Source organism: Notolepis coatsorum, assembly GCF_963971535.1.
Source record: "Notolepis coatsorum genome assembly, chromosome: 4".
NCBI classification, from domain to species: domain Eukaryota; kingdom Metazoa; phylum Chordata; class Actinopteri; order Aulopiformes; family Paralepididae; genus Notolepis; species Notolepis coatsorum.
The window spans coordinates 125,057,978-125,083,009 of NC_140168.1; the positions used below are offsets into that span (position 1 = coordinate 125,057,978).

At 45.0% G+C, this 25,032-nt stretch overlaps 1 protein-coding gene across 4 annotated transcripts in view; it reads right to left on the bottom strand.

Moving 5' to 3' along the window:
• Positions 1–25,032, bottom strand: part of ubtfl (upstream binding transcription factor, like) — a 149,706-nt gene that overhangs the window by 26,391 nt on the left and 98,283 nt on the right. For 3 of the 4 annotated variants that reach the window (XM_084311756.1, XM_084311754.1, XM_084311753.1), the window contains exons 9-16: positions 16,602–16,729; positions 12,934–13,075; positions 10,870–10,911; positions 10,647–10,760; positions 9,222–9,374; positions 8,098–8,226; positions 6,401–6,480; positions 3,025–3,214 (exon numbers count right to left, since the gene is read on the bottom strand). In XM_084311756.1, coding sequence (XP_084167882.1) covers positions 3,025–3,214; positions 6,401–6,480; positions 8,098–8,226; positions 9,222–9,374; positions 10,647–10,760; positions 10,870–10,911; positions 12,934–13,075; positions 16,602–16,729 — 978 coding nt within the window. The remainder of the gene's footprint in view (positions 1–3,024; positions 3,215–6,400; positions 6,481–8,097; positions 8,227–9,221; positions 9,375–10,646; positions 10,761–10,869; positions 10,912–12,933; positions 13,076–16,601; positions 16,730–25,032) is intronic. The other variant, XM_084311755.1, reaches the window with a different exon arrangement.

Consider the following 25,032-nt stretch of genomic DNA (forward strand, 5'->3'; position numbering starts at 1 on the left):
TAACACTATGGCAAGATGTGTGTAGGCCTATGTAATTTTTTTTTTATATTATCTTTTCCTTCCTCCTTTTTTCCGATTTTTCTCCCATCCCACCCTTCCTGGTTGTTGCGCACTTTCCCCTACTGTTGGTCCGAGAGACCGGAGACTGTCACATGCTTTCCTCCCACGCATGTGCAGCCAGCCGGCAGGCCAGCCTGGCCACGCAGATTCTCACCGGGGAGAGTGTAGCGTGTGGGAGGCCGCACTATCTCTCCCTAGATCAGACCTGGGCATTGTACGGCCCGGATACGGCCCGCGGGATGATTCTGACCGGCCCGCGAAAGATTACATGATAATAATTTTTTTTTTCCTTTTTTCTTTTCATGTCTGAGACCTGCGGAATCATGTACTGCACTGTACACACGTTGGATCCATACATTTTTTCGAATGGTGATCAGGAATTGGAATATACCAGTTGGATACCATCTGATGTCAGGTAAGGAATCTATGTTATCAGTGTTAGGATAATCAGACTCATTTTGATGAAGATATAAGCTGTTTTGTGAAATGGGCTCTTTCGGTTTCACTGTAAAAATCCAAGAGGAAATGAACACAGCGATTATCCGTGCGTGGCTCGAATGTGCGTGCGTGCACGTATAATATTGATCATCTAGCGTTTATTTGAAAACGATTCATAAATAGGCCGACAAATATCAACGTTCTTGAATATTCCAGTAAAAGACGATTATCATAGAATGGTCCAGAATGGACTGTTTTTTTTACCTCAAAACGGGTGCTTTTCAAAATGCTCTCAAACGGAAATGAAGCGATAAAAAACCAATCTGCCTTGACAGCACTGACTGGAAAAGGATTCTTTGATAAGCGACGGGCAGATTAGACACATAGCCATAATTTAAAACATAGATTAGGCGATATTAAGAGTAACATTGGCGCCGATGGTGGCATTGAAGCGCTAACTCTGGCGCCACCTCGTGGCACTGAAAGTGTTAACAATTGTGTGTATTGAGCCGTACTGTATTGTACCCATTCTGCAATCTGTTAAATAAAGTTTTCATTCATTCACACTGTTTCAACTCACCACCCCCGCATCATATTGTAGTCTAGTCTGTCTTCAAACTTCCACTCCTCTCGAAACTTTTTTATATTTGAATATCAACATTATCTGTCCATCCTCAGTAATCCTCAGTTTACTATAATATACTCCTCCAATGTTCCCCCTAAGGTGAGCCCGTGCGCGCGCGCGCACATGGCAAAACGCTCCCGCCCACATCTGAAATCGGTTGCACAAAAAAGATTTTTTTTTTTTTTTTTTTTTACTATTTTTTTTATTCAACAAACATGACCATGTTCACGTCTTAAACTCATACTGAGGCCTTCGTTTTGGTTTTAAATTACATATCATCATTAATTTATTTATTGTCACACAGAGCAGAAGAATTTTGCCAAAACAAACCAATAGTATCCAGCTGCAGAACGGCTGACCAGCCACACTCTCAGACCCAAACGCATTTCCTTTGATTTAATTATACATCAAATGATTTATGTCAAGGATTGCAATGCCTCGCTTGAATGAAGTTAACTTTTCACCTGGATAACATTAACATTCAGGGTGAATGTAATGTGAGAAATTGGGATAAAAAAGAAATATATATATATATTATTTTTATTTATTAAAAAATTTTGATCGGATCGGGAAAGATCGGTATCGGTAGATACTCAAAATCACATGATCGGGATCGGATCGGGAGCAAAAAAATTTGATCGGGACATCCCTAACGGTAACCTGTTGCGTGTGACGTTACCAAGAGAAGCCCCGCTTTCAGTGCTTTGTGGGCAGCGCTACTGCACACTCACACAGACACACACAACAGATGAGGAAGTGGACAGATCCGACCAGCATTGCTGGCTCCTCACAATACAAACGCGAAAATGTACATTACAGATGAACTGCAGAGAAAATTTCCAATTTATCATCCCGGTCGAGACTAATTGGAAGCGGAGTGCAACGCGTGCAAAGCTTGACCATATGTTTATGTGTCTAATAAAGGTGCTGGCGATCTCAAAGCTCACATGGACACAGCAAAACATAACAAACAAAGCAGTGCGAGGCGAGAGTTTGATGGCAAAGTTGACTGATTGAATTGATTGAAGAATGCAGCTATACAGAGAGAGAAAGAAAATAATTGAAAACTATTTTGATGCCTCAAAATGATGTTTTGGTTTGATAAGATGCTTATGATACAATCATAAGGATTATGTGTGTAATAAATTAGTTTAGTACACTAATTGCAACAAATCTGAAACTGCATAGTGCACTTTTAAATTAGTAACTTTGTGAGGTTACTGTTTTATAATTTACATTACATTGAAAAGATAAAGATATATTTTTTAAAGCTGGATTTTCTAATACAGAAGAGGTATTATACATCATATTTTTCTTGTTATTTATTTTGTCCAGTAAGACTTGAAAATATATATTATTTTGTCATAGGTTGATTTAGTTATTTTCTTGAGATTTGTCAGATAGATTACTTTAGGCATAATACAGCATGTTGAGTAACTTTGGTTATAGAGAGATATTATTTTGTTATATAAAATAATATAAACAATAATTTTATATCCATACAGAGGAGGTATACTTTAAATATATTATAATGATAAGGCATCTTTGAGTAAACTTTGATTAAGTATCTTGAGGCTGAAGGCAGAGTGTCCTCTTTAAAAAAAAATCACAATATGGTCACCCTTGAAGTCGCAGGCCTCCAGCCAGGCCTCCAGCCCTACCTCGACCCAGGCCTCCAGCCCTACCTTGACCCAGGCCTCCAGCCCTACCTCGACCCAGGCCTCCAGCCCTACCTCGACCCAGGCCTCCAGCCCTACCTTGACCCAGGCCTCCAGCCCTACCTCGACCCAGGCCTCCAGCCCTACCTTGATCCAGGCCTCCGGCCCTACCTTGACCCAGGCCTCCAGCCCTACCTCGACCCAGGCCTCCAGCCCTATCTCGACCCAGGCCTCCAGCCCTACCTTGACCCAGGCCTCCAGCTCGGCCTTGTACTCTGTCTGCTGCTCCTCCACCAGCTTCTTGTACTGGTCCTTCTGGCTCTGCGTCAGCGTGTGCCAGCGCTTCCCGATCTCCACCATGCGCTCCTTCAGGCTGAAGTGGCTGAGCTCACCATTGGTCAACAGCTCCTGGGAGAACATCTGGTAGCCGCTCCTATTGGCCACAGCAAAGATAGGGAGGATATTAGGGGGGGGGGGGGGGGGGTGTTATTTGTGTGTTAATTGAATGTTGACCTTAACCCTTTCACTACCACAGTACCAAAGGGTTAACCCTTTCACTGCAATGATACAGAAGGTTAACCCTTTCACTACCACACTACAGAAAGTTAACCTTTCACTACCACACGACAAAGGGTTAATATAGACGGTTAACCGTCTATATAGTGTAGTAGTGAAAGGGTTAACCTTCTGAAGTGTAGTAGTGAAAGGTTAACCTTCTGTAGTGTGGTAGTGAAAGGGTTAACCTTCTGTAGTGTGGTAGTGAAAGGGTTAACCCTTTGGTAGTGTGGTAGTGAAAGGTTAACCTTCTGTAGTGTGGTAGTGAAAGGGTTAACCTTCTGTAGTGTGGTAGTGAAAGGTTAACCTTCTGTAGTGTGGTAATGAAAGGTTAACCTTCTGTAGTGTGGCAGTGAACGGGTTAACCTTCTGCAGTGTGGTAGTGAAAGGTTAACCTTCTGTAGTGTGGCAGTGAACGGGTTAACCTTCTGCAGTGTGGTAGTGAAAGGTTAACCTTCAGTAATGTGGTAGTGAAAGGTTAACCTTCTGTAGTGTGGTAGTGAAAGGTTAACCTTCTGTAGTGTGGTAGTGAAAGGGTTAACCTTCTGTAGTGTGGTAATGAAAGGTTAACCTTCTGTAGTGTGGTAGTGAAAGGGTTAAACTTCTGTAGTATGGTAGTGAAAGGGTTAACCTTCTGTAGTGTGGTAGTGAAAGGTTAACCTTCTGTAGGGGTAGTGAAAGGTTAACCTTCTGTAGTGTGGTAGTGAAAGGTTAACCTTCTGTAGTGTGGTAGTGAAAGGTTAACCTTCTGTAGTGTGGTAGTGAAAGGTTAACCTTCTGTAGGGGTAGTGAAAGGTTAACCGTCTGTAGTGTGGTAGTGAAAGGTTAACCTTCTGTAGTGTGGTAGTGAAAGGGTTAACCTTCTGTAGTGTGGTAATGAAAGGTTAACCTTCTGTAGTGTGGTAGTGAAAGGGTTAAACTTCTGTAGTATGGTAGTGAAAGGGTTAACCTTCTGTAGTGTGGTAGTGAATGGTTAACCTTCTGTAGGGGTAGTGAAAGGTTAACCTTCTGTAGTGTGGTAGTGAAAGGTTAACCTTCTGTAGTGTGGTAGTGAAAGGTTAACCGTCAGTAGTGTGGTAATGAAAGGGTTAACCTTCAGTATTGTGGTAGTGAAAGGTTAACCTTCTGTAGTGTGGCAGTGAAAGGGTTAACCGTCTGTAGTGTAGTAGTGAAAGGTTAACCGTCTGTAGTGTAGTAGTGAAAGGGTTAACCTTATGTAGTGTGGTAGTGAAAGGTTAACATTCAGTAGTGTGGTAGTGAAAGGGTTAACCTTCAGTAGTGTGGTAGTGAAAGGGTTAACCTTCTGTAGTGTGGCATTGAAAGGGTTAACCTTCTGTAGTGTGGTAGTGAAAGGGTTAACCTTCAGTAGTGTGGTAGTGAAAGGGTTAACCTTATGTAGTGTGGTAGTGAAAGGGTTAACCTTCAGTAGTGTGGTAGTGAAAGGGTTAACCTTCAGTAGTGTGGTAGTGAAATGGTTAACCTTCTATAGTGTGGTAGTGAAAGGTTAACCGTCAGTAGTGTGGTAGTGAAAGGTTAACCTTCTGTAGTGTGGCAGTGAAAGGGTTAACCTTCTGTAGTGTAGTAGTGAAAGGTTAACCGTCTGTAGTGTAGTAGTGAAAGGGTTAACCTTCTGTAGTGTGGTAGTGAAAGGTTAACATTCAGTAGTGTGGTAGTGAAAGGGTTAACCTTCAGTAGTGTGGTAGTGAAAGGGTTAACCTTCTGTAGTGAGGCATTGAAAGGGTTAACCTTCTGTAGTGTGGTAGTGAAAGGGTTAACCTTCAGTAGTGTGGTAGTGAAAGGGTTAACCTTCTGCAGTGTGGTAGTGAAAGGTTAACCTTCAGTAGTGTGGTAATGAAAGGGTTAACCTTCAGTAATGTGGTAGTGAAAGGTTAACCTTCTGTAGTGTGGTAGTGAAATGTTAACCTTCTGTAGTGTGGTAGTGAAAGGGTTAACCTTCTGTAGTGTGGTAATGAAAGGTTAACCTTCTGTAGTGTGGTAGTGAAAGGGTTAAACTTCTGTAGTATGGTAGTGAAAGGGTTAACCTTCTGTAGTGTGGTAGTGAAAGGTTAACCTTCTGTAGTGTGGTAGTGAAAGGTTAACCTTCTGTAGTGTGGTAGTGAAAGGTTAACCTTCTGTAGTGTGGTAGTGAAAGGTTAACCGTCAGTAGTGTGGTAATGAAAGGGTTAACCTTCAGTAGTGTGGTAGTGAAAGGTTAACCTTCTGTAGTGTGGCAGTGAAAGGGTTAACCGTCTGTAGTGTAGTAGTGAAAGGTTAACCGTCTGTAGTGTAGTAGTGAAAGGGTTAACCTTATGTAGTGTGGTAGTGAAAGGTTAACATTCAGTAGTGTGGTAGTGAAAGGGTTAACCTTCAGTAGTGTGGTAGTGAAAGGGTTAACCTTCTGTAGTGTGGCATTGAAAGGGTTAACCTTCTGTAGTGTGGTAGTGAAAGGGTTAACCTTCAGTAGTGTGGTAGTGAAAGGGTTAACCTTATGTAGTGTGGTAGTGAAAGGGTTAACCTTCAGTAGTGTGGTAGTGAAAGGGTTAACCTTCAGTAGTGTGGTAGTGAAAGGGTTAACCTTCTATAGTGTGGTAGTGAAAGGTTAACCGTCAGTAGTGTGGTAGTGAAAGGTTAACCTTCTGTAGTGTGGCAGTGAAAGGGTTAACCTTCTGTAGTGTAGTAGTGAAAGGGTTAACCTTCTGTAGTGTAGTAGTGAAAGGTTAACCGTCTGTAGTGTAGTAGTGAAAGGGTTAACCTTCTGTAGTGTGGTAGTGAAAGGTTAACATTCAGTAGTGTGGTAGTGAAAGGGTTAACCTTCAGTAGTGTGGTAGTGAAAGGGTTAACCTTCTGTAGTGAGGCATTGAAAGGGTTAACCTTCTGTAGTGTGGTAGTGAAAGGGTTAACCTTCAGTAGTGTGGTAGTGAAAGGGTTAACCTTATGTAGTGTGGTAGTGAAAGGGTTAACCTTATGTAGTGTGGTAGTGAAAGGGTTAACCTTCAGTAGTGTGGTAGTGAAGGGGTTAACCTTCTGTAGTGTGGTAGTGAAAGGGTTAACCTTCAGTACTCACACGGGCGGCTTCTTTGGTTCTCCCTCAAACTTGGGTTTCCTCTGTCCCGGTGTGGGTGTCCTCGTCTCCAACAGCTCCCTCTAGAGGGTGAGCAGAGTCATTACAACAACAATCAACCAAACACACTTTAACCCTTTCACTGCCACACGACAGAAGGTTAACCCTTTACTATCACACAACCGACAGCGATGCAGAGCTAATGATGCTAATGATGGAGCATCGCCGTCGGCTGTGTGATAGTAAAGGGCTAACCTTCTGTATTGTCACAGTGAAAGGGTTAACCGGCTGTCGTGTGGCAGTGAAAGGGTTCAAATACATGAGATTGATGAAAGTCAACAACACACAAAAAGTTATCTTCAGAACAAGGATCATCAAACATCAAACGGTATTACAGAAGGGAGGAACAAGGAGACATCAGCCTCGCACCCTGGTTCAAACACCCCATCACTTTACCATAGTGACCGACACATTCTTGGCATTGAGAATTCTACTTAAAACCATCAGATCAACTAATTATTATTTATATGATTTATTTGTATTTGCCATACACGCAAATTCTAATGTCTTCATTTATTCAGGTGAGAGAACGCAGCGCTCACTCTTTGGGGGGGAAATAGTTATTTTGAACTGAACAACATTTAAGAGAATTAGTCTTTATCGGCAGAAGATGTATTTATATAATACATATAAATAACTAGGCGGCTACGTGGCGTAGTGGGCAAGGCGCTCGCCACGAATGACGGAGACGCTGGGCTTGCCTGTTCGAGCCCAGCGCTCCACATTGCTTTCAGTTTAGCTGGTCATTCATACTAATACACATTGGCCGTATTAGGGGGTGGGAAACTGATGGGTGGGGATCAGGCGTTGTGGACAGCGACTCCTACAGGTCGGTTGGTGCGCCTGCGCAGTAGAATCAGGAAGTGTCGGGGGCAGCGTGAGCCTCCCACGCGTTACTCCTCTACACTGAGATCGCGCCGCGCAGGTGAAAAGATGCGACTGCTGTTACCTCAAGTACCGGAGGGGACTCGTGCTATGTATGACTTAGTCCACATTGCAGCCGGCTTGTGGGAGGCAAGAAACAGCGTTCGTGACAGGGGAGGGTTGAATTGGATGATACGAAATTGTGATGGGAGAAAATAGAAAATGGGAGAAAAAGTGGATCAAAAAAATAAATAATACATATAAATAACTGTTACTGTGGGGTCCAACGGACCCTTTCACTGCCGCACTACCAAACAGTTAAACCTTTCACTGCGACAATACACAGAAGGTTAACTGGTACTGTAGGGTCCAACGGTCCATTGGGTATCATTGGAAAGCCACACTCATTGGCTACAACCCCGTCCAATAGTTTTCGAGATAGCCAAATAATTGACGGAACTAGAGCCCCAAGAGTCAGGAGTGGTATTTGCGCAATAGCATGTACTTCGCGCACACCTCACATATCGGCATGTAACAACAAATGGGGTTTTAATTCTATCTATATATTGTATTAAAAGATATGCACACCCGAGCCACTAGAGGTCGCCAAAGTGCCGGTGGGCAAATCGTCCTCACAAAGGCCCACATGTGGGCCCCCGCCTGTTAAGAGGTTTAACTGTTACTGTAGGGTCCAACTGAGCCATGCAGGCAACCAACATTTTGACATTTCTTCAGCACACGGGAGAAGACCGCGGTCAGAGCGTCTGGTCACTGACCACGGGCCGGTACTGAACCTCGTATCGCTTCTGGTCCTCCGCCGCCTTCTTGATCCACGGGATCTTCTCCTTCTTCTCTGTCGCCTTCCAGGCCGCCTCCAGGGCGCTCTGCGCCTTCCTGCGGTCGTTCTGCGGAGAGAGGTCAACGTGAGGTCAACATGAGGTCAACATGAGGTCACTCTGCACCTTCCTGCGGTCGTTCTGCGGAGAGGTCAACGTGAGGTCAACATGAGGTCACTCTGCACCTTCCTGCGGTCGTTCTGTGGAGAGAGGTCAACGTGAGGTCAACATGAGGTCACTGTGGGCCTTCCTGCGGTCGTTCTGCGGAGAGAGGTCAACGTGAGGTCAACATGAGGTCACTGTGGGCCTTCCTGCGGTTGTTCTGCGGAGAGAGGTCAATGTGAGGTCAACATGAGGTCACTGTGGGCCTTCCTGCGGTCGTTCTGCGGAGAGAGGTCAACGTGAGGTCAACATGAGGTCACTGTGGGCCTTCCTGCGGTCGTTCTGCGGAGAGAGGTCAACGTGAGGTCAACATGAGGTCACTGTGGGCCTTCCTGCGGTCGTTCTGCGGAGAGAGGTCAACGTGAGGTCAACATGAGGTCAACATGAGGTCACTCTGCACCTTCCTGCGGTCGTTCTGCGGAGAGAGGTCAACATGAGGTCAACATGAGGTTGTTCTGCGGAGAAAGGTCAACATGAGGTCACTGAGCCTTCCTGTGGTCGTTCTGTGGAGAGAGGTCAACATGTTAAGAGACAGCAGAACTCACCCTGTACTGGACCAGGTAGAGACGGCAGGTACTGACCCTGTACTGGACCAGGTAGAGACGGCAGGTACTGACCCTGTACTGGACCAGGTAGAGACAGCAGGTACTGACCCTGTACTGGACCAGGTAGAGACAGCAGAACTCACCCTGTACTAGACCAGGTAGAGACGGCAGGTACTGACCCTGTACTGGACCAGGTAGAGACAGCAGAACTCACCCTGTACTGGACCAGGTAGAGACAGCAGGTACTGACCCTGTACTGGACCAGGTAGAGACGGCAGGTACTGACCCTGTACTGGACCAGGTAGAGACAGCAGGTACTGACCCTGTACTGGACCAGGTAGAGACGGCAGAACTCACCCTGTACTTCACGAGGTAGTCCCCGATCACGCTCTGCTGCCACATCTCCTCTGCCGTTCGGGGCGTTTCCGGGAGCTTCGTCCTCTTCCTGTTCGGTCGCGTCTCTTTGGCCGTGCCGGTGAGCGTCCATCGCTCCAGCTCGGGCTCGCGGCCCTGCGGTGCGAAGGGGCGAGAAGACACACACTGAGAACGTGCTGTTGACCCACCCATCAGTGTGACATCATCATCAAATAAAGCTACGGCTGAGAGACGATATGCCATTTGGAAGAATAGATAAATCGATAAGCACTTCGAGGACCTTGTGCGATCCCTGTGAATAGCTACCTTGACACAGGGGGCCTTGGCTCTACGGGTCACACAGGGTTAACACGGTACCTTATAGGGGTGGGAATCACCAGAGGCCTCGCGATACGATACTATCACGATACCCGAGTCACGATACGATAGTATTGCGATACTAAATATATTGCGATATGCTGAGTATTGCGATATTAATATTGTGATATATTGCGATTTATTACCTTTTTTCAACTGCAAAGTAAAACTTTGTCAACATGTTTTATCTAATAAAATAAAGTTCAGTGTGTTCATCTCACTTCAATCATTTTTATTGCAGAACATGGTATTTTCTCAAGCAGACAGATGTCAACACTGTAATCTGTGTTGCATGTACCTGACAAACTGAACTGTTTATATTACAGTCATATTCCAACTTAACTGAATGCACATGTGTGCGTCGACTACTGTACTATTACAGGTATTGAAATGAACAATGCAACTTCCGTATAAAAAAAAATATTTATGAATGATTAAATATCGATACTTGGGCGGCTAAGTGGCAAGGCGCTCGCCACTAACACAGGAGATGCTGGGTTCGAGCCCAGCTCTCGGCGTTGCTTCCGGCTTGGCTGGTCGTTCATACTAATACAATTGGCAGTATTAGGGGGTGGGAAAGCCGGTGGGTGGGGATCGGACGTTGTGGACAGCGACTCCTACAGGTCGGTTGGTGCGCCTGTACAGCAGAATCAGGAAGTATCGGGGGCAGCGTGAGCCTCCCACGCGTTACTCCTCGCCACTGAGAGATCGCGCTGTGCAGGTGAAAAGATGCGACGGCTGCCTCCTCGTATACCGGAGGAGACACGTGATGCAAGGTTTCGTCCACATTGCAGCCGACCAGTGGGAGGCATGGTCTAACAACGTTCGAGACAGGAGAGGGTAGAATTGGATAATATGAAATTGGGATGGGAGAAAAATTGAAAATGGGGAGGAAAAGTAGATAAAATTAAAAATTAAAAACATCGATACTTGTCGTCCCTGTATCGATACAGTATTGCCACGCAAAGTATCGCGATACTACTACGTATCGATTTTTTCCCCTACCCCTAGTACCTTGGCTCTACGGGTCACACAGGGTTAACACGGTACCTTGACGCAGGGGGCCTTGGCTCTGTGGGGGCTGCCCGCGGCCCCCATGCCCAGCCGGGACCCCCCCAGCTTCTCCTCCGTCAGGACGCGGTCCCGCTCCTCCTCCGGCAGACTCTGGTGAAGAGAAACAGAAACAAGTTTGGGAACAAGTTCTACGAGATCATTAAGAAACGTCCCCAAGGTTTAAAAAACAACGTGGTAATTATTCAGTTGTATAACTCACCTCCAGGAACCTCTGCAGGTCAATGTCGTATTGCTTCTTTTTCTGACGAGTCGTCATACAGGGGGGGGAGGGGGGGGGGAGAGAGAGAGAGAGATAGAGAGAGAGAGAGAGAGAGAGAGAGAGAGAGAGAGAGAGAGAGAGAGAGAGAGAGAAAAGGTTAACCTCTGTAGTGTGGTAGTGAAAGGGTTAAAGGATCTCCAGAGTCAGACACGAAGATAAATACTCATTTCCTCTCTGTGCGTTCAGTAGAAAGCTATCCGCCTGCAAGCTAGCCTAGCTTAATGGAAGCGGATACCAACCTCCTGCAGTTTTAAGCTAGTATAGTTTATTTGTGCTTCCATTTATTTGTGCTAAGCTAGGCTAGCTTGTAGCCGAATTAGCTTTCTATTGAATGCAGAGAGGAAATTGGTATCCATCTTGTTGTCTGACTCTGGAGAAGACGGTAAGCACGTTTCCCCATGTTGCAGTGTTCCTTTAAACCATTCATTTGGGGTTATTGGCCAAATAAGACTCAGATATAATCCATTTTCCCCATTAGGCGAGATTGGCAAACGGCCATGCACCAACAAGGCAGAAAACTATGCTGCGTTGGTTTATTTCAGATGCCTTCACACTAGGGCTGCACGTAATGAGGGGGGGGGGGGCCTGAGTCATTGATCAGCTGAGGGGAAGAAGCTCAGTCTGTGACGAGCTTTCACAGCCTTTGGGATCCTCAGCCTTCTCCCAGAGGGGAGCAGGGTGAAGAGGCTGTGACCGGGGTGGGAGGGGTCGGCCATGATCTTCCTCGCCCTCTTCAGCGCCCTGGAGTCGTGCAGGGACCTGAGGGAGGGCAGAGGACAGCCGATCACCCTCTCCGCGGAGCGAATCACCCGCTGCAGCTTGGCGAGATCTTTTGCCGCTGCAGCGGGGAACCAGGAGATGATGGAGTGGGTGAGGATGGACTCAATGATGGCCGTGTAGAATTGGGCCATCATGGTCCTCGGCAGTTTGTATTTCTTCAACTGCCGGAGGAAGAACATCCTCCCCTGGGCCTTCTTGAGCAGGCCCGTGATGTTGAGCTCCCACTTCAAATCCCGGGAGATGGTCATGCCAAGGAATCGGCATGACTCCACGGAGGCCACCTGAGTGCCTCCCAGTATGATGGGAGGGGGCAGGGCTGCTTTCCTCCTGAAGTCCACTACCATCTCCACTGTCTTTTGAGCATTGAGCTCCAGGTTGTTGCAGCTGCACCAGCTCTGCAGCCTCTCGATCTCCCTCCTGTAGGCCGACTCGTCCCCCCTGGAGATGAGACCCACCAGGGTGGTGTCGTCAGCGAATTTCAGGAGTTTGACCGAGGGGTGGAGAGAGGCACAGCTGTTGGTGTACAGGGAGAACAGTAGTGGGGACAGGACACAGCCCTGCGAGGAACCGGTGCTGGTGGACCTAGAGCTGGAAATGCTCTTCCCCAGCCTCACCCGCTGAGACCTGTTGGACAGGAAGTCGGTAATCCACCTGCGAGTGGAGGCCGGCACCTGCAGCAGGGATAGCTGGTGCTCCAGGATGGGTGGAAGGATGGTGTTGAAGGCCGAGCTGAAGTCCACATACAGGATCCTGACATAGTTGCCCGTGCAGTCCAGATGTTCCAGCGTGTAGTGCAGAGCCATGTTCACAGCATCCTCTGTGGATCTGTTGGCTCTGTACGCGAACTGCAGCGGGTCCAGCACAGGATCAGTGATGAGCTTCAGGTGGGCCAGGACAAAGCGCTCCAGGACCTTCATGACCACAGAGGTCAGGGCGACAGGTCTGTAGTCATTAAGGCCCGTGACCTTGGCCTTCTTGGGGACGGGGATGATGGTTGAGGCCTTGAAGCATGCTGGGACGTGACACAGCTCCAGCGAGGCATTAAAAATGGTGGTAAACACCGGTGCGAGCTGGTCAGCACAGTGCTTCAGGGCAGAGAGGCAAATGCGAATGCGGGGGGGGGGGGGGGGGTTCTCTGACATGGATACCCATGTATTAGCCGGATATCTGACACCAGCCCAGTATTTGGTACAACATCCCTATTTGAGACATGGAGAGACTGACCTGCTCACAGCGCTTCTGAAACATGTCCTTCTCTTTCTGCGTCATCATCTTCCACTGCTTGCTGCAGAGCACCATGCGCTCGGTGCTGGGCACGTCCTTCATGTTCACCATGAGCTCCGCGCAGTACAGAGAGTAGCCGTTCCTTCAGGAAAACACAACATGATCAGCTCAGTACAGAGAGTAGCCGTTCCTTCAGGAAAACACAACATCCATCACACAAGCTTCCAATAATGGTGACTGTACTGTTCCCATGTGCAAGAGTTCGTTTGGACAGTCTGCCTTCTCTGTTAACGGGGCAAACTTATGGAACTCTCTGCCTACTGGCTTAAAACTGGAGTCCAATGCCAACGTCTTCAGCAGAGGACTCAAGGTATGGCTGAAATCAAAGTAGCAGTGCTCACATATGTAGACGTGGACTGATTTTGTTGTTTTGATCGTGGACTCTTGCTCTGGTAACTATTTGTTCTGATGTGTGATTTTAATTCTGTATTTTACTGTTAATTTTATTATATCTTTTAGAAAAGCCTCAATGGACTAGTGTTGAAAACTAGCACTTGTGCTATAAACACGCAAAACAGCGCATCTGGTCTGTCCACTGTGGCGTCATTTTAAATAAACGTTTTCATTCATTCATTATTCAGCTCTGCACGGTACAGAGAGTAAGGCTGAGACCATATGCCATTTGGAAGAATCGATAAATCGGGAAAAGATTATCGATAAATATCGATATTTTTATTATACAAACAAATTATTAAAATAATAATGTTTTTTTTCCAGCTATTCTTTGTCGTTGCCGCCATCTTTAGTGTTACCGATTTCCCCCATTCAAAACGACCACAGTGATCCTTCTCATGTTATAGTCGGTGGTCTCTGGATGTGATGGAAGAGTGCACTGCATATTGAATGCACAGTGCAGAGTTGCGATTCAACTGAATTTACATGAAATGGGGATGTTTTAACTAAAACATGCCACAAGACCTAGTATTTTAGTATAGTATAAAGTATAAAAAATTTAAATAAAAACACAAATGATGCCACTTATCAATTTCACGCAGTTATGGATAAATCGATAAGTGGTCTCAGCCTTGAATGAATGCCTTTTATTTATATAGCACCCTTCACAGCACGAATGCACAGGGTGCTTTACACCACAGCTTAGTATATAAAAACAAAAACAAAATCAGAAATAAATGACAACAACAGACAGCAGTTAAAAAACAGTGAAACCAGATACAAAAAAGTAGAATAAAATAATTTAGATAAAGTCTAATAGTCACGAATAAAAAAAATAAAAAACAATAGGAACAGTGAGGACAAGAAAGAGTGCCTATGTATGACCAAAGGCCTGTCTAAACAAATGTGTTTTTAAAAGAGTTTTCAGAGGGGGCAGTTCGCAGGTCCAGGGGGAGAGCGTTCCAGAGCCTTGGTGCCGTCACCTCGAAGGCTCGATCACCCCTTGTTTTTAGCCTGGACCTGAGGACCACCAGGGGGTGCTGATCGGCAGATCTGAGTGAGCGGGTGTAGGGATGGATGGATGAGTTCAGTGATGTAGATAGGGGCCTGACCGTGGAGTGCTCCGAAAGTGAAAGTGAGGACTTTGAAGTGAATTCTATAGTGTACCAGGAGCCAGTGCAGAGATACCAGAATGGGAGTGAGCCTTACGTAACCGTGTTCCTTCAGTAAACACAACACAGGATTCAGCTCAACGACCTCCCACTACAAGACGACCTTCCTCCTTCCTCCACTAGTGATGAGGAGACTTAAAGGCTTCTCTACAAACAGTTCCTCTCTCAGGAGGTTATCAGGCCTGTTGTTTGGCACCAGCTGGATCCCTAAAAGTGATGTGCTCCATGTCTCACACACACTTCTGATTCACGTGAGATCCACCGGTGGCACATTTCGGTAGTGCAAAAAAATAAAAAATTACAACTTTTTTTAAGTCCGATGACGTCAACGTTTTCCGTTTACCGCAAAATTAAACGTATGAAGTGTGCCGCACGTTCACGCACTGTCGGGGCAATGGCAATTAGCATTTGTTAGCAATTAGACAATTAAAACCATTTCTCTCAGCATCACATGCAGAACTGTTTGTTGATTAAGAATAAAGGATTGATCCGTTGTCTCCATCTGTCAGTCTACATATATTTCGAACTATTTTTCAACAAGGAGTTTTTAGAAATGGACAATGACGCAACTGTCTCAGCCAGATTTGTATCTATTTTGACGAAAGGAACGTTCAAAACAGGTTGAACTTCTTTTTGGCAAAAACGTTAGCTGTGATCATTCGTCATCTAGAGATGTTAAGTAACAAGGTTATCATTCATACAAATAATTAGGTTAGGTTTCAATTCCAAAACAAATCGACCCACAAACGATACGACCGATATGATTCGGCCACTCACAGAATGGCTTGAAAGTAGGGATGTCAGATATTATCGGCCGATATTGGCATTAAAATGTGATATCGGAAATTATCTGTATCGGTTTTCAAAAAATATATAAATATATATATATATATTTTTTACATTTATTTAACCTTTATTTACCCAGGCAAGCAAGTAAGAACAAATTCTGATTTTATTTATTGTGAAAAGTATGCATAATGTTGTGTTAATTCCACGACAAGAGATATGTAATGTTAATTACCTGAAATTATTCCGTTTTTTGGGGGGGGAAACCCTGCATATATCGGTATCGGTTGATATCGGTATCGGAAATGAAGAGTTGGACAATATCGGTATAGGTAAAAAAAACAATATCGAACATCCCTACTTGAAAGGACTTATATGTGATATTGAGTGGAACTCTGTCATACCTAGGGATGGGTACCGAATCCGGTACTTTTAAGGGTATCGACCGAATCACGTCGGTACTACAGAGTACCGATTCACGTGAGATCCACCGGTGCCACATTTCGGTACTGCAAAAAAAAAGTACCGTTGGGTACCGGTATCGATTCAAATGTGAACGGTACCCAACCCTAGTCATAACTCATTGTGATATTGAGTGGAACCTCATTGAATTTATTATTATATCTTTTTTAAGTTTTTTTTTTATTCTCTTTTTCTCCGCCTGATTTTTCTGTGCTTTTTTCCTCCCATCCCAATTTAGTCGTTATGTCAATTCCCCCCCTCCCCTACCTGGTCGTTGTGCGCATGTGCCCCCTACTGGTCGGTCAAGGGAGCCCCGAGGTTCCTCCGACACATGCGGAGACAGCCAGCGGCTCTCTTTTCACCTGACAGCGCGGACTCTCATTGGTGAAGTGTAACGCGTGGGAGGTCACGCTGCCTTCACCACTTCCTGTCTTTTTGCTGTGCAGGCGCCCAGACCTGTAGGTGTCGCTGTCCACAACGCCAGATTACCACCCACGACTTCCCTCCTGCTAACTCAGCCAAACGAGTTAGTATGACGGCTGGCCCAAGCCGGAGGCAATGCTGACACCTGGATTCGAGACCGGAGTCTCTCGCATTGGTGACGAGCGCAATTTCCGCTGCGCCACCCAGCCGCCACATTGAGTTTTTTTTAGTCTTCAAGATAATATGTGTGTTTGCTGACACATTCACACAGTGCTTTACTTATATTACAACCTGTGTGTTAAGTCCATTTCCACTGGAAAGAAAATAAACATTTTCACATTTAAAACATTTTCCGTTTGACCGAAGACTTACGGTGGCGGTTTGGTCGGCCTGCCGTCGAACTTGTCTTTGAGCTGCCGCTCTGCCTTCGTGAGGACGGACTTGATGTGCTCGTCTGCGTTGGACTCTGGGTGCGCGTCATGGTAGACTCTCATGCTGCCCTGTAGAACAAGCAGACACACACCTCCACATGTTAATACCATGTAGAACAAGCAGACACACCCTCCACATGTTAAAAATACATAAAATAACATTAATTTCTATAATTACTCACTTAGGCTCACATGATACCCCTAACAGACATGATACCCCTAACAGACAAGGACGTTAACCTTCTGTAGTGAGGTAGTGAAAGGTTAACCTTCTGTAGTGTGGTAGTGAAAGGGTTAATTGTTATAATGTGGGTTCACCGGGTTACATCAGTCAGACCTTCACCTGCAGTGTCCTATGAGACACACCTACTTAGGTAGTATAATGAGTAACAGCTGTGTGTTGCACTGGACCTGTATTGCTTTTGACAGCGTGAAATAAACATCACAAAAGAACATTTGGACTGGACCTTTACATTATTACATTGGCGACGAGGATAAACTAAACAGCTTGGAGTTTTAGCCGAACGTTAGAAAAATGACGACATATGGGAAAATCCAGGAGTTTGATCAAGAAACAGATGATTGGCAGCAGTACGTGGAACGTCTGGAATTCTACTTTGTGGCTAACAAGATCACAGATGCAGGACAAAAGCGAGCCATATTCCTGAGTGCATGTGGAGGAAAAGTATACGCTATGCTGCGCGATTTGTGTCTGCCGGTTAAGCCAGGAGATTCGGACTTGACGGGGCTATTGAAACTGTTGAGTGATCACTTCACGCCTAAACCCAGTGCCATTGTGGAGCGTTTTAAATTTCATTCGAAAACGAGACAGCAAGGACAGTCTGTGTCATCATTTGTAGCCGAGCTGAAGAGAATCACTGAACATTGTGGGTTTGGCGCTACGTTAAATGACATGATTCGAGACAGACTGGTGTGCGGGATAAATGACGATCGCATTCAAAGGCGTCTGTTAACAGAACCGGATGACAGACTCACGTTGGCCAGGGCTATTGAGTTGGCAATCACTATGGAAACAGCGGCTAAAGATATAGCGGAGCTGCAGCAAACGGGAGTGGAGGGACCCATTCATAAATTACAACTACAACCTGCAGCACCGGAGCGCAGACCACCGTCGGCAGGAATCGGATGTTACAGATGTGGAGGGAATCACGGGCCGGCGGATTGCCGATTCATAGATGCAGTTTGCCACAACTGCCAAAGACGAGGACATTTGGCTAGAAAATGCCGCAGCCCCAGGCAGGTCAGACAGCCCCGACTGAACCGGGGAAATGGACTGGGTGCAACCCACACAATGGAGTATGAAGAGGAGGATTATACACACAATCTGTATAATCTGGATGATGGAGAGAGAGTGGAGCCATACAGAGAGCAAGTGTCGGTGAATGGACATGACATTGACTTTGACGTAGACACTGGTGCAGGTATGACTATTATGAGTGAGGAAACCTACACTAAGATGGGAGGGGGGCCACTCCATCAAACAAAAATAAAACTGTACACATACACCAGAGACCGAGTAGGAGTGTTAGGCAAGATGCACGCACAAGTCACCTACAAAGGGCAGACCAAGAAATTAGCATTGCTGGTGGTAAAAGGGGAGGGGCCTAATCTGATGGGGAGAAATTGGCTCAAAGCTATGCGGCTAGACTGGAGAGCCATTTTCAGACTACAGATAGGTCAGCAGCAGGAGTTAAATGCTCTGCTAGCACAACATGAGGATGTTTTTAAAGGCGAGCTGGGCACTTTAGTAGGGGCTACAGCCAAGATATATGTGGACCCAGAAGCCAAGCCACGGTATTTTAAAGCCAGGCCATTACCCTATGCTCTCAAGGAGAAAGTGGAGACAGAGTTGGTCAGATTGGAGAGGGCAGGCATAATTGAGCCTGTGGATTTTTCAGAGTGGGCAGCTCCCATAGTGCCCATACTAAAACCAGACAAGACAACCCGAATATGTGGGGACTATAAAGTGACAGTGAATCCAGTGTCCAAGTTGGACAACTACCCTATTCCCAAAACAGAGGACTTGCTGGTGGTATTAGGGGGGGGGACAGAAATTCACAAAATTGGACATGTCACAGGCCTATCAACAGTTCCCACTGAATGAAGAATCTAAGAAATTCACAACAATAAACGCCCACCGGGGTCTGTATCAGTACACCAGGCTACCCTATGGGGTGTCATCAGCACCAGGCATATTCCAGCGCACCATGGATAACCTACTACAAGGCCTTCCCCAGGTGGTGGTGAGAATAGATGATATTCTGGTGACCGGTGACGACGATGCCAGCCATCTACACAACTTAGAGGTAGTGCTGAAGAGACTCTCAGCTGCAGGACTGCGTCTGAAGAGAGACAAATGTGTGTTCATGGTACCAGAGGTGGTTTACCTGGGTTATCGAATTAACCACAAAGGGATTCAACCAGTGGCTGACAAGGTACATACAACCTTCTGTAGTGTGGTAGTGAATGTTAAGCTTCTGTAGTGTGGTAGTGAAAGGGTTAACCGTCTGTAGTGTGGTAGTGAAAGGGTTAACCGTCTGTAGTGTGGTAGTGAAAGGTTAACCTTCTGTAGTGTGGTAGTGAAAGGGTTCACCTTCTGTAGTGTGGTAGTGAAAGGTTAACCTTCTGTAGTGTGATAGTGAAAGGTTAACCTTCTGTAGTGTGGTAGTGAAAGGGTTCACGTTCTGTAGTGTGGTAGTGAAAGGGTTAACCTTCTGTAGTGTGGTAGTGAAAGGGTTAATGATCTGTAGTGTGGTAGTGAAAGGTTAACCTTCTGTGGTAGTGAAAGATTAACCTTCTGTAGTGTGGTAGTGAAAGGTTAACCTTCTGTAGTGTGGTAGTGAATGGTTAACCTTCTGTAGTGTGGTAGTGAAAGGGTTAACCTTATGTAGTGTGGTAGTGAAAGGTTAACCTTCTGTAGTGTGGTAGTGAAAGGTTAACCGTCTATAGTGTAGTAGTGAAAGGTTAACCTTCTGTGGTAGTGAAAGGTTAACCTTCTGTAGTGTGGTAGTGAAAGGTTAACCTTCTGTAGTGTGGTAGTGAAAGGTTAACCTTCTGTGGTAGTGAAAAGTTAACCTTCTGTGGTAGTGAAAGGTTAACCTTCTGTAGTGTGGTAGTGAAAGGTTAACCTTCTGTAGTGTGGTAGTGAATGGTTAACCTTCTGTAGTGTGGTAGTGAAAGGGTTCACCTCCTGTAGTGTGGTAGTGAAAGGGTTAACCGTCTGTAGTGTGGTAGTGAAAGGTTAACCTTCTGTAGTGTGGTAGTGAAAGGGTTAACCTTCTGTAGTGTGGTAGTGAAAGGTTAACCTTCTGTAGTGTGGTAGTGAAAGGGTTAACCTTCTGTAGTGTGGTAGTGAAAGGTTAACCTTCTGTAGTGTGGTTGTGAAAGGTTAACCTTCTGTAGTGCGGTAGTGAAAGGTTAACCGTCTGTAGTGTAGTAGTGAAAGGTTAACCTTCTGTGGTAGTGAAAGGGTTAACCATCTGTAGTTGGTAGTGAAAGGGTTAACCTTCTGTAGTGTGGTAGTGAAAGGTTAACCTTCTGTAGTGTGGTAGTGAAAGGTTAACCTTCTGTAGTGTGGTAGTGAATGGTTAACCTTCTGTAGTGTGGTAGTGAAAGGTTAACCTTCTGTGGTAGTGAAGTTAACCTTCTGTGGTAGTGAAAGGTTAACCTTCTGTAGTGTGGTAGTGAAAGGGTGAACCTTCTGTAGTGTGGTAGTGAAAGGTTAACCTTCTGTAGTGTGGTAGTGAAAGGTTAACCTTCTGTGGTAGTGAAGTTAACCTTCTGTGGTAGTGAAAGGTTAACCTTCTGTAGTGTGGTAGTGAAAGGGTGAACCTTCTGTAGTGTGGTAGTGAAAGGTTAACCTTCTGTAGTGTGGTAGTGAAAGGGTTAACCTTCTGTAGTGTTGTAGTGAAAGGTTAACCTTCTGTAGTGTGGTTGTGAAAGGTTAACCTTCTGTAGTGCGGTAGTGAAAGGTTAACCGTCTGTAGTGTAGTAGTGAAAGGTTAACCTTCTGTGGTAGTGAAAGGGTTAACCATCTGTAGTTGGTAGTGAAAGGGTTAACCTTCTGTAGTGTGGTAGTGAAAGGTTAACCTTCTGTAGTGTGGTAGTGAAAGGTTAACCTTCTGTAGTGTGGTAGTGAATGGTTAACCTTCTGTAGTGTGGTAGTGAAAGGGTTCACCTTATGTAGTGTGGTAGTGAAAGGGTTAACCGTCTGTAGTGTGGTAGTGAAAGGTTAACCTTCTGTGGTAGTGAAAAGTTAACCTTCTGTGGTAGTGAAAGGTTAACCTTCTGTAGTGTGGTAGTGAAAGGGTTAACCTTCTGTAGTGTGGTAGTGAAAGGTTAACCGTCTGTAGTGTAGTAGTGAACGGTTAACCTTCTGTGGTAGTGAAAGGTTAACCTTCTGTAGTGTGGTAGTGAAAGGTTAACCTTCTGTAGTGTGGTAGTGAAAGGGTTAACCGTCTGTAGTGTGGTAGTGAAAGGTTAACCTTCTGTGGTAGTGAAAGGTTAACCTTCTGTGGTAGTGAATGGTTAACCTTCTGTAGTGTGGTAGTGAAAGTGTTCATTTTCTGTAGTGTGGTAGTGAAAGGGTTAACCTTCTGTAGTGTGGTAGTGAAAGGTTAACCTTCTGTAGTGTGGTAGTGAACGGGTTAACCGTCTGTAGTGTAGTAGTGAAAGGTTAACCTTCTGTGGTAGTGAAAGGTTAACCTTCTGTAGTGTGGTAGTGAAAGGTTAACCTTCTGTAGTGTGGTAGTGAATGGTTAACCTTCTGTAGTGTGGTAGTGAAAGGGTTAACCTTATGTAGTGTGGTAGTGAAAGGTTAACCTTCTGTAGTGTGGTAGTGAAAGGTTAACCGTCTGTAGTGTAGTAGTGAAAGGTTAACCTTATTTGGTAGTGAAAGGTTAACCTTCTGTAGTGTGGTAGTGAATGGTTAACCTTCTGTAGTGTGGTAGTGAAAGGGTTCACCTTCTGTAGTGTGGTAGTGAAAGGTTAACCTTCTGTAGTGTGGTAGTGAATGGTTAACCTTCTGTAGTGTGGTAGTGAAAGGGTTCACCTTCTGTAGTGTGGTAGTGAAAGGGTTAACCGTCTGTAGTGTGGTAGTGAAAGGTTAACCTTCTGTAGTGTGGTAGTGAAAGGTTAACCTTCTGTAGTGTGGTAGTGAAAGGGTTAACCTTCTGTAGTGTGGTAGTGAAAGGTTAACCTTCTGTAGTGTGGTAGTGAATGGTTAACCTTCTGTAGTGTGGTAGTGAAAGGGTTAATTTTCTGTACTGTGGTAGTGAAAGGGTTAACCTTCTGTAGTGTGGTAGTGAAAGGTTAACCTTCTGTAGTGTGGTAGTGAAAGGGTTAACATTCTGTAGTGTGGTAGTGAAAGGTTAACCTTCTGTAGTGTGGCAGTGAAAGGTTAACCGTCTGTAGTGTAGTAGTGAAAGGTTAACCTTCTGTGGTAGTGAAAGCGTTAACCATCTGTAGTGTCGTAGTGAAAGGTTAACCTTCTGTAATGTGGTAGTGAAAGGGTTAACCTTCTGTAGTGTGGTAGTGAAAGGTTAACCTTCTGTGGTAGTGTAAGGTTAACCTTCTGTGGTAGTGAAAGGGTTCACCTTCTGTAGTGTGGTAGTGAAAGGGTTAACCGTCTGTAGTGTGGTAGTGAAAGGTTAACCTTCTGTAGTGTGGTAGTGAAAGGTTAACCTTCTGTAGTGTGGTAGTGAAAGGGTTAACCTTCTGTAGTGTGGTAGTGAAAGGTTAACCTTCTGTAGTGTGGTAGTGAATGGTTAACCTTCTGTAGTGTGGTAGTGAAAGGGTTAACCTTCTGTAGTGTGGTAGTGAAAGGGTTAACCTTATGTAGTGTGGTAGTGAAAGGTTAACCATCTGTAGTGTGGTAGTGAAAGGTTAACCTTCTGTAGTGTGGTAGTGAAAGGTTAACCTTCTGTAGTGTGGTAGTGAAAGGTTAACCTTCTGTAGTGTGGTAGTGAAAGGGTTAACCTTATGTAGTGTGGTAGTGAAAGGTTAACCATCTGTAGTGTGGTAGTGAAAGGTTAACCGTCTGTAGTGTGGTAGTGAAATGTTAACCTTCTGTAGTGTGGTAGTGAAAGGTTAACCTTCTGTAGTGTGGTAGTGAAAGGTTAACCTTCTGTAGTGTGGTAGTGAAAGGTTAACCTTCTGTAGTGTGGTAGTGAATGGTTAACCTTCTGTAGTGTGGTAGTGAAAGGGTTCAACTTCTGTAGTGTGGTAGTGAAAGGGTTAACCATCTGTAGTGTGGTAGTGAAAGGTTAACCTTCTGTGGTAGTGAAAGGTTAACCTTCTGTGGTAGTGAAAGGTTAACCTTCTGTAGTGTGGTAGTGAAAGGTTAACCTTCTGTAGTGTGGTAGTGAATGGTTAACCTTCTGTAGTGTGGTAGTGAAAGGGTTCACCTTCTGTAGTGTGGTAGTGAAAGGGTTAACCGTCTGTAGTGTGGTAGTGAAAGGTTAACCTTCTGTAGTGTGGTAGTGAAAGGTTAACCTTCTGTAGTGTGGTAGTGAATGGTTAACCTTCTGTAGTGTGGTAGTGAAAGGGTTCACCTTCTGTAGTGTGGTAGTGAAAGGGTTAACCGTCTGTAGTGTGGTAGTGAAAGGTTAACCTTCTGTGGTAGTGAAAGGTTAACCTTCTGTGGTAGTGAATGGTTAACCTTCTGTAGTGTGGTAGTGAAAGTGTTCATTTTCTGTAGTGTGGTAGTGAAAGGGTTAACCTTCTGTAGTGTGGTAGTGAAAGGTTAACCTTCTGTAGTGTGGTAGTGAAAGGGTTAACCTTATGTAGTGTGGTAGTGAAAGGTTAACCATCTGTAGTGTGGTAGTGAAAGGTTAACCTTCTGTAGTGTGGTAGTGAAAGGTTAACCTTCTGTAGTGTGGTAGTGAAAGGTTAACCTTCTGTAGTGTGGTAGTGAAAGGGTTAACCTTATGTAGTGTGGTAGTGAAAGGTTAACCATCTGTAGTGTGGTAGTGAAAGGTTAACCTTCTGTAGTGTGGTAGTGAAAGGTTAACCTTCTGTAGTGTGGTAGTGAAAGGTTAACCTTCTGTAGTGTGGTAGTGAAAGGTTAACCTTCTGTAGTGTGGTAGTGAAAGGTTAACCTTCTGTAGTGTGGTAGTGAATGGTTAACCTTCTGTAGTGTGGTAGTGAAAGGGTTCAACTTCTGTAGTGTGGTAGTGAAAGGGTTAACCATCTGTAGTGTGGTAGTGAAAGGTTAACCTTCTGTGGTAGTGAAAGGTTAACCTTCTGTGGTAGTGAAAGGTTAACCTTCTGTAGTGTGGTAGTGAAAGGTTAACCTTCTGTAGTGTGGTAGTGAATGGTTAACCTTCTGTAGTGTGGTAGTGAAAGGGTTCACCTTCTGTAGTGTGGTAGTGAAAGGGTTAACCGTCTGTAGTGTGGTAGTGAAAGGTTAACCTTCTGTAGTGTGGTAGTGAAAGGTTAACCTTCTGTAGTGTGGTAGTGAATGGTTAACCTTCTGTAGTGTGGTAGTGAAAGGGTTCACCTTCTGTAGTGTGGTAGTGAAAGGGTTAACCGTCTGTAGTGTGGTAGTGAAAGGTTAACCTTCTGTGGTAGTGAAAGGTTAACCTTCTGTGGTAGTGAATGGTTAACCTTCTGTAGTGTGGTAGTGAAAGTGTTCATTTTCTGTAGTGTGGTAGTGAAAGGGTTAACCTTCTGTAGTGTGGTAGTGAAAGGTTAACCTTCTGTAGTGTGGTAGTGAACGGGTTAACCTTCTGTAGTGTGGTAGTGAAAGGTTAACCGTCTGTAGTGTAGTAGTGAAAGGTTAACCTTCTGTGGTAGTGAAAGGTTAACCTTCTGTAGTGTGGTAGTGAAAGGTTAACCTTCTGTAGTGTGGTAGTGAATGGTTAACCTTCTGTAGTGTGGTAGTGAAAGGGTTAACCTTATGTAGTGTGGTAGTGAAAGGTTAACCTTCTGTAGTGTGGTAGTGAAAGGTTAACCTTCTGTAGTGTGGTAGTGAAAGGGTTAACCTTCTGTAGTGTGGTAGTGAAAGGTTAACCTTCTGTAGTGTGGTAGTGAATGGTTAACCTTCTGTAGTGTGGTAGTGAAAGGGTTAACCTTCTGTAGTGTGGTAGTGAAAGGGTTAACCTTATGTAGTGTGGTAGTGAAAGGTTAACCATCTGTAGTGTGGTAGTGAAAGGTTAACCTTCTGTAGTGTGGTAGTGAAAGGTTAACCTTCTGTAGTGTGGTAGTGAAAGGTTAACCTTCTGTAGTGTGGTAGTGAAAGGGTTAACCTTATGTAGTGTGGTAGTGAAAGGTTAACCATCTGTAGTGTGGTAGTGAAAGGTTAACCGTCTGTAGTGTGGTAGTGAAATGTTAACCTTCTGTAGTGTGGTAGT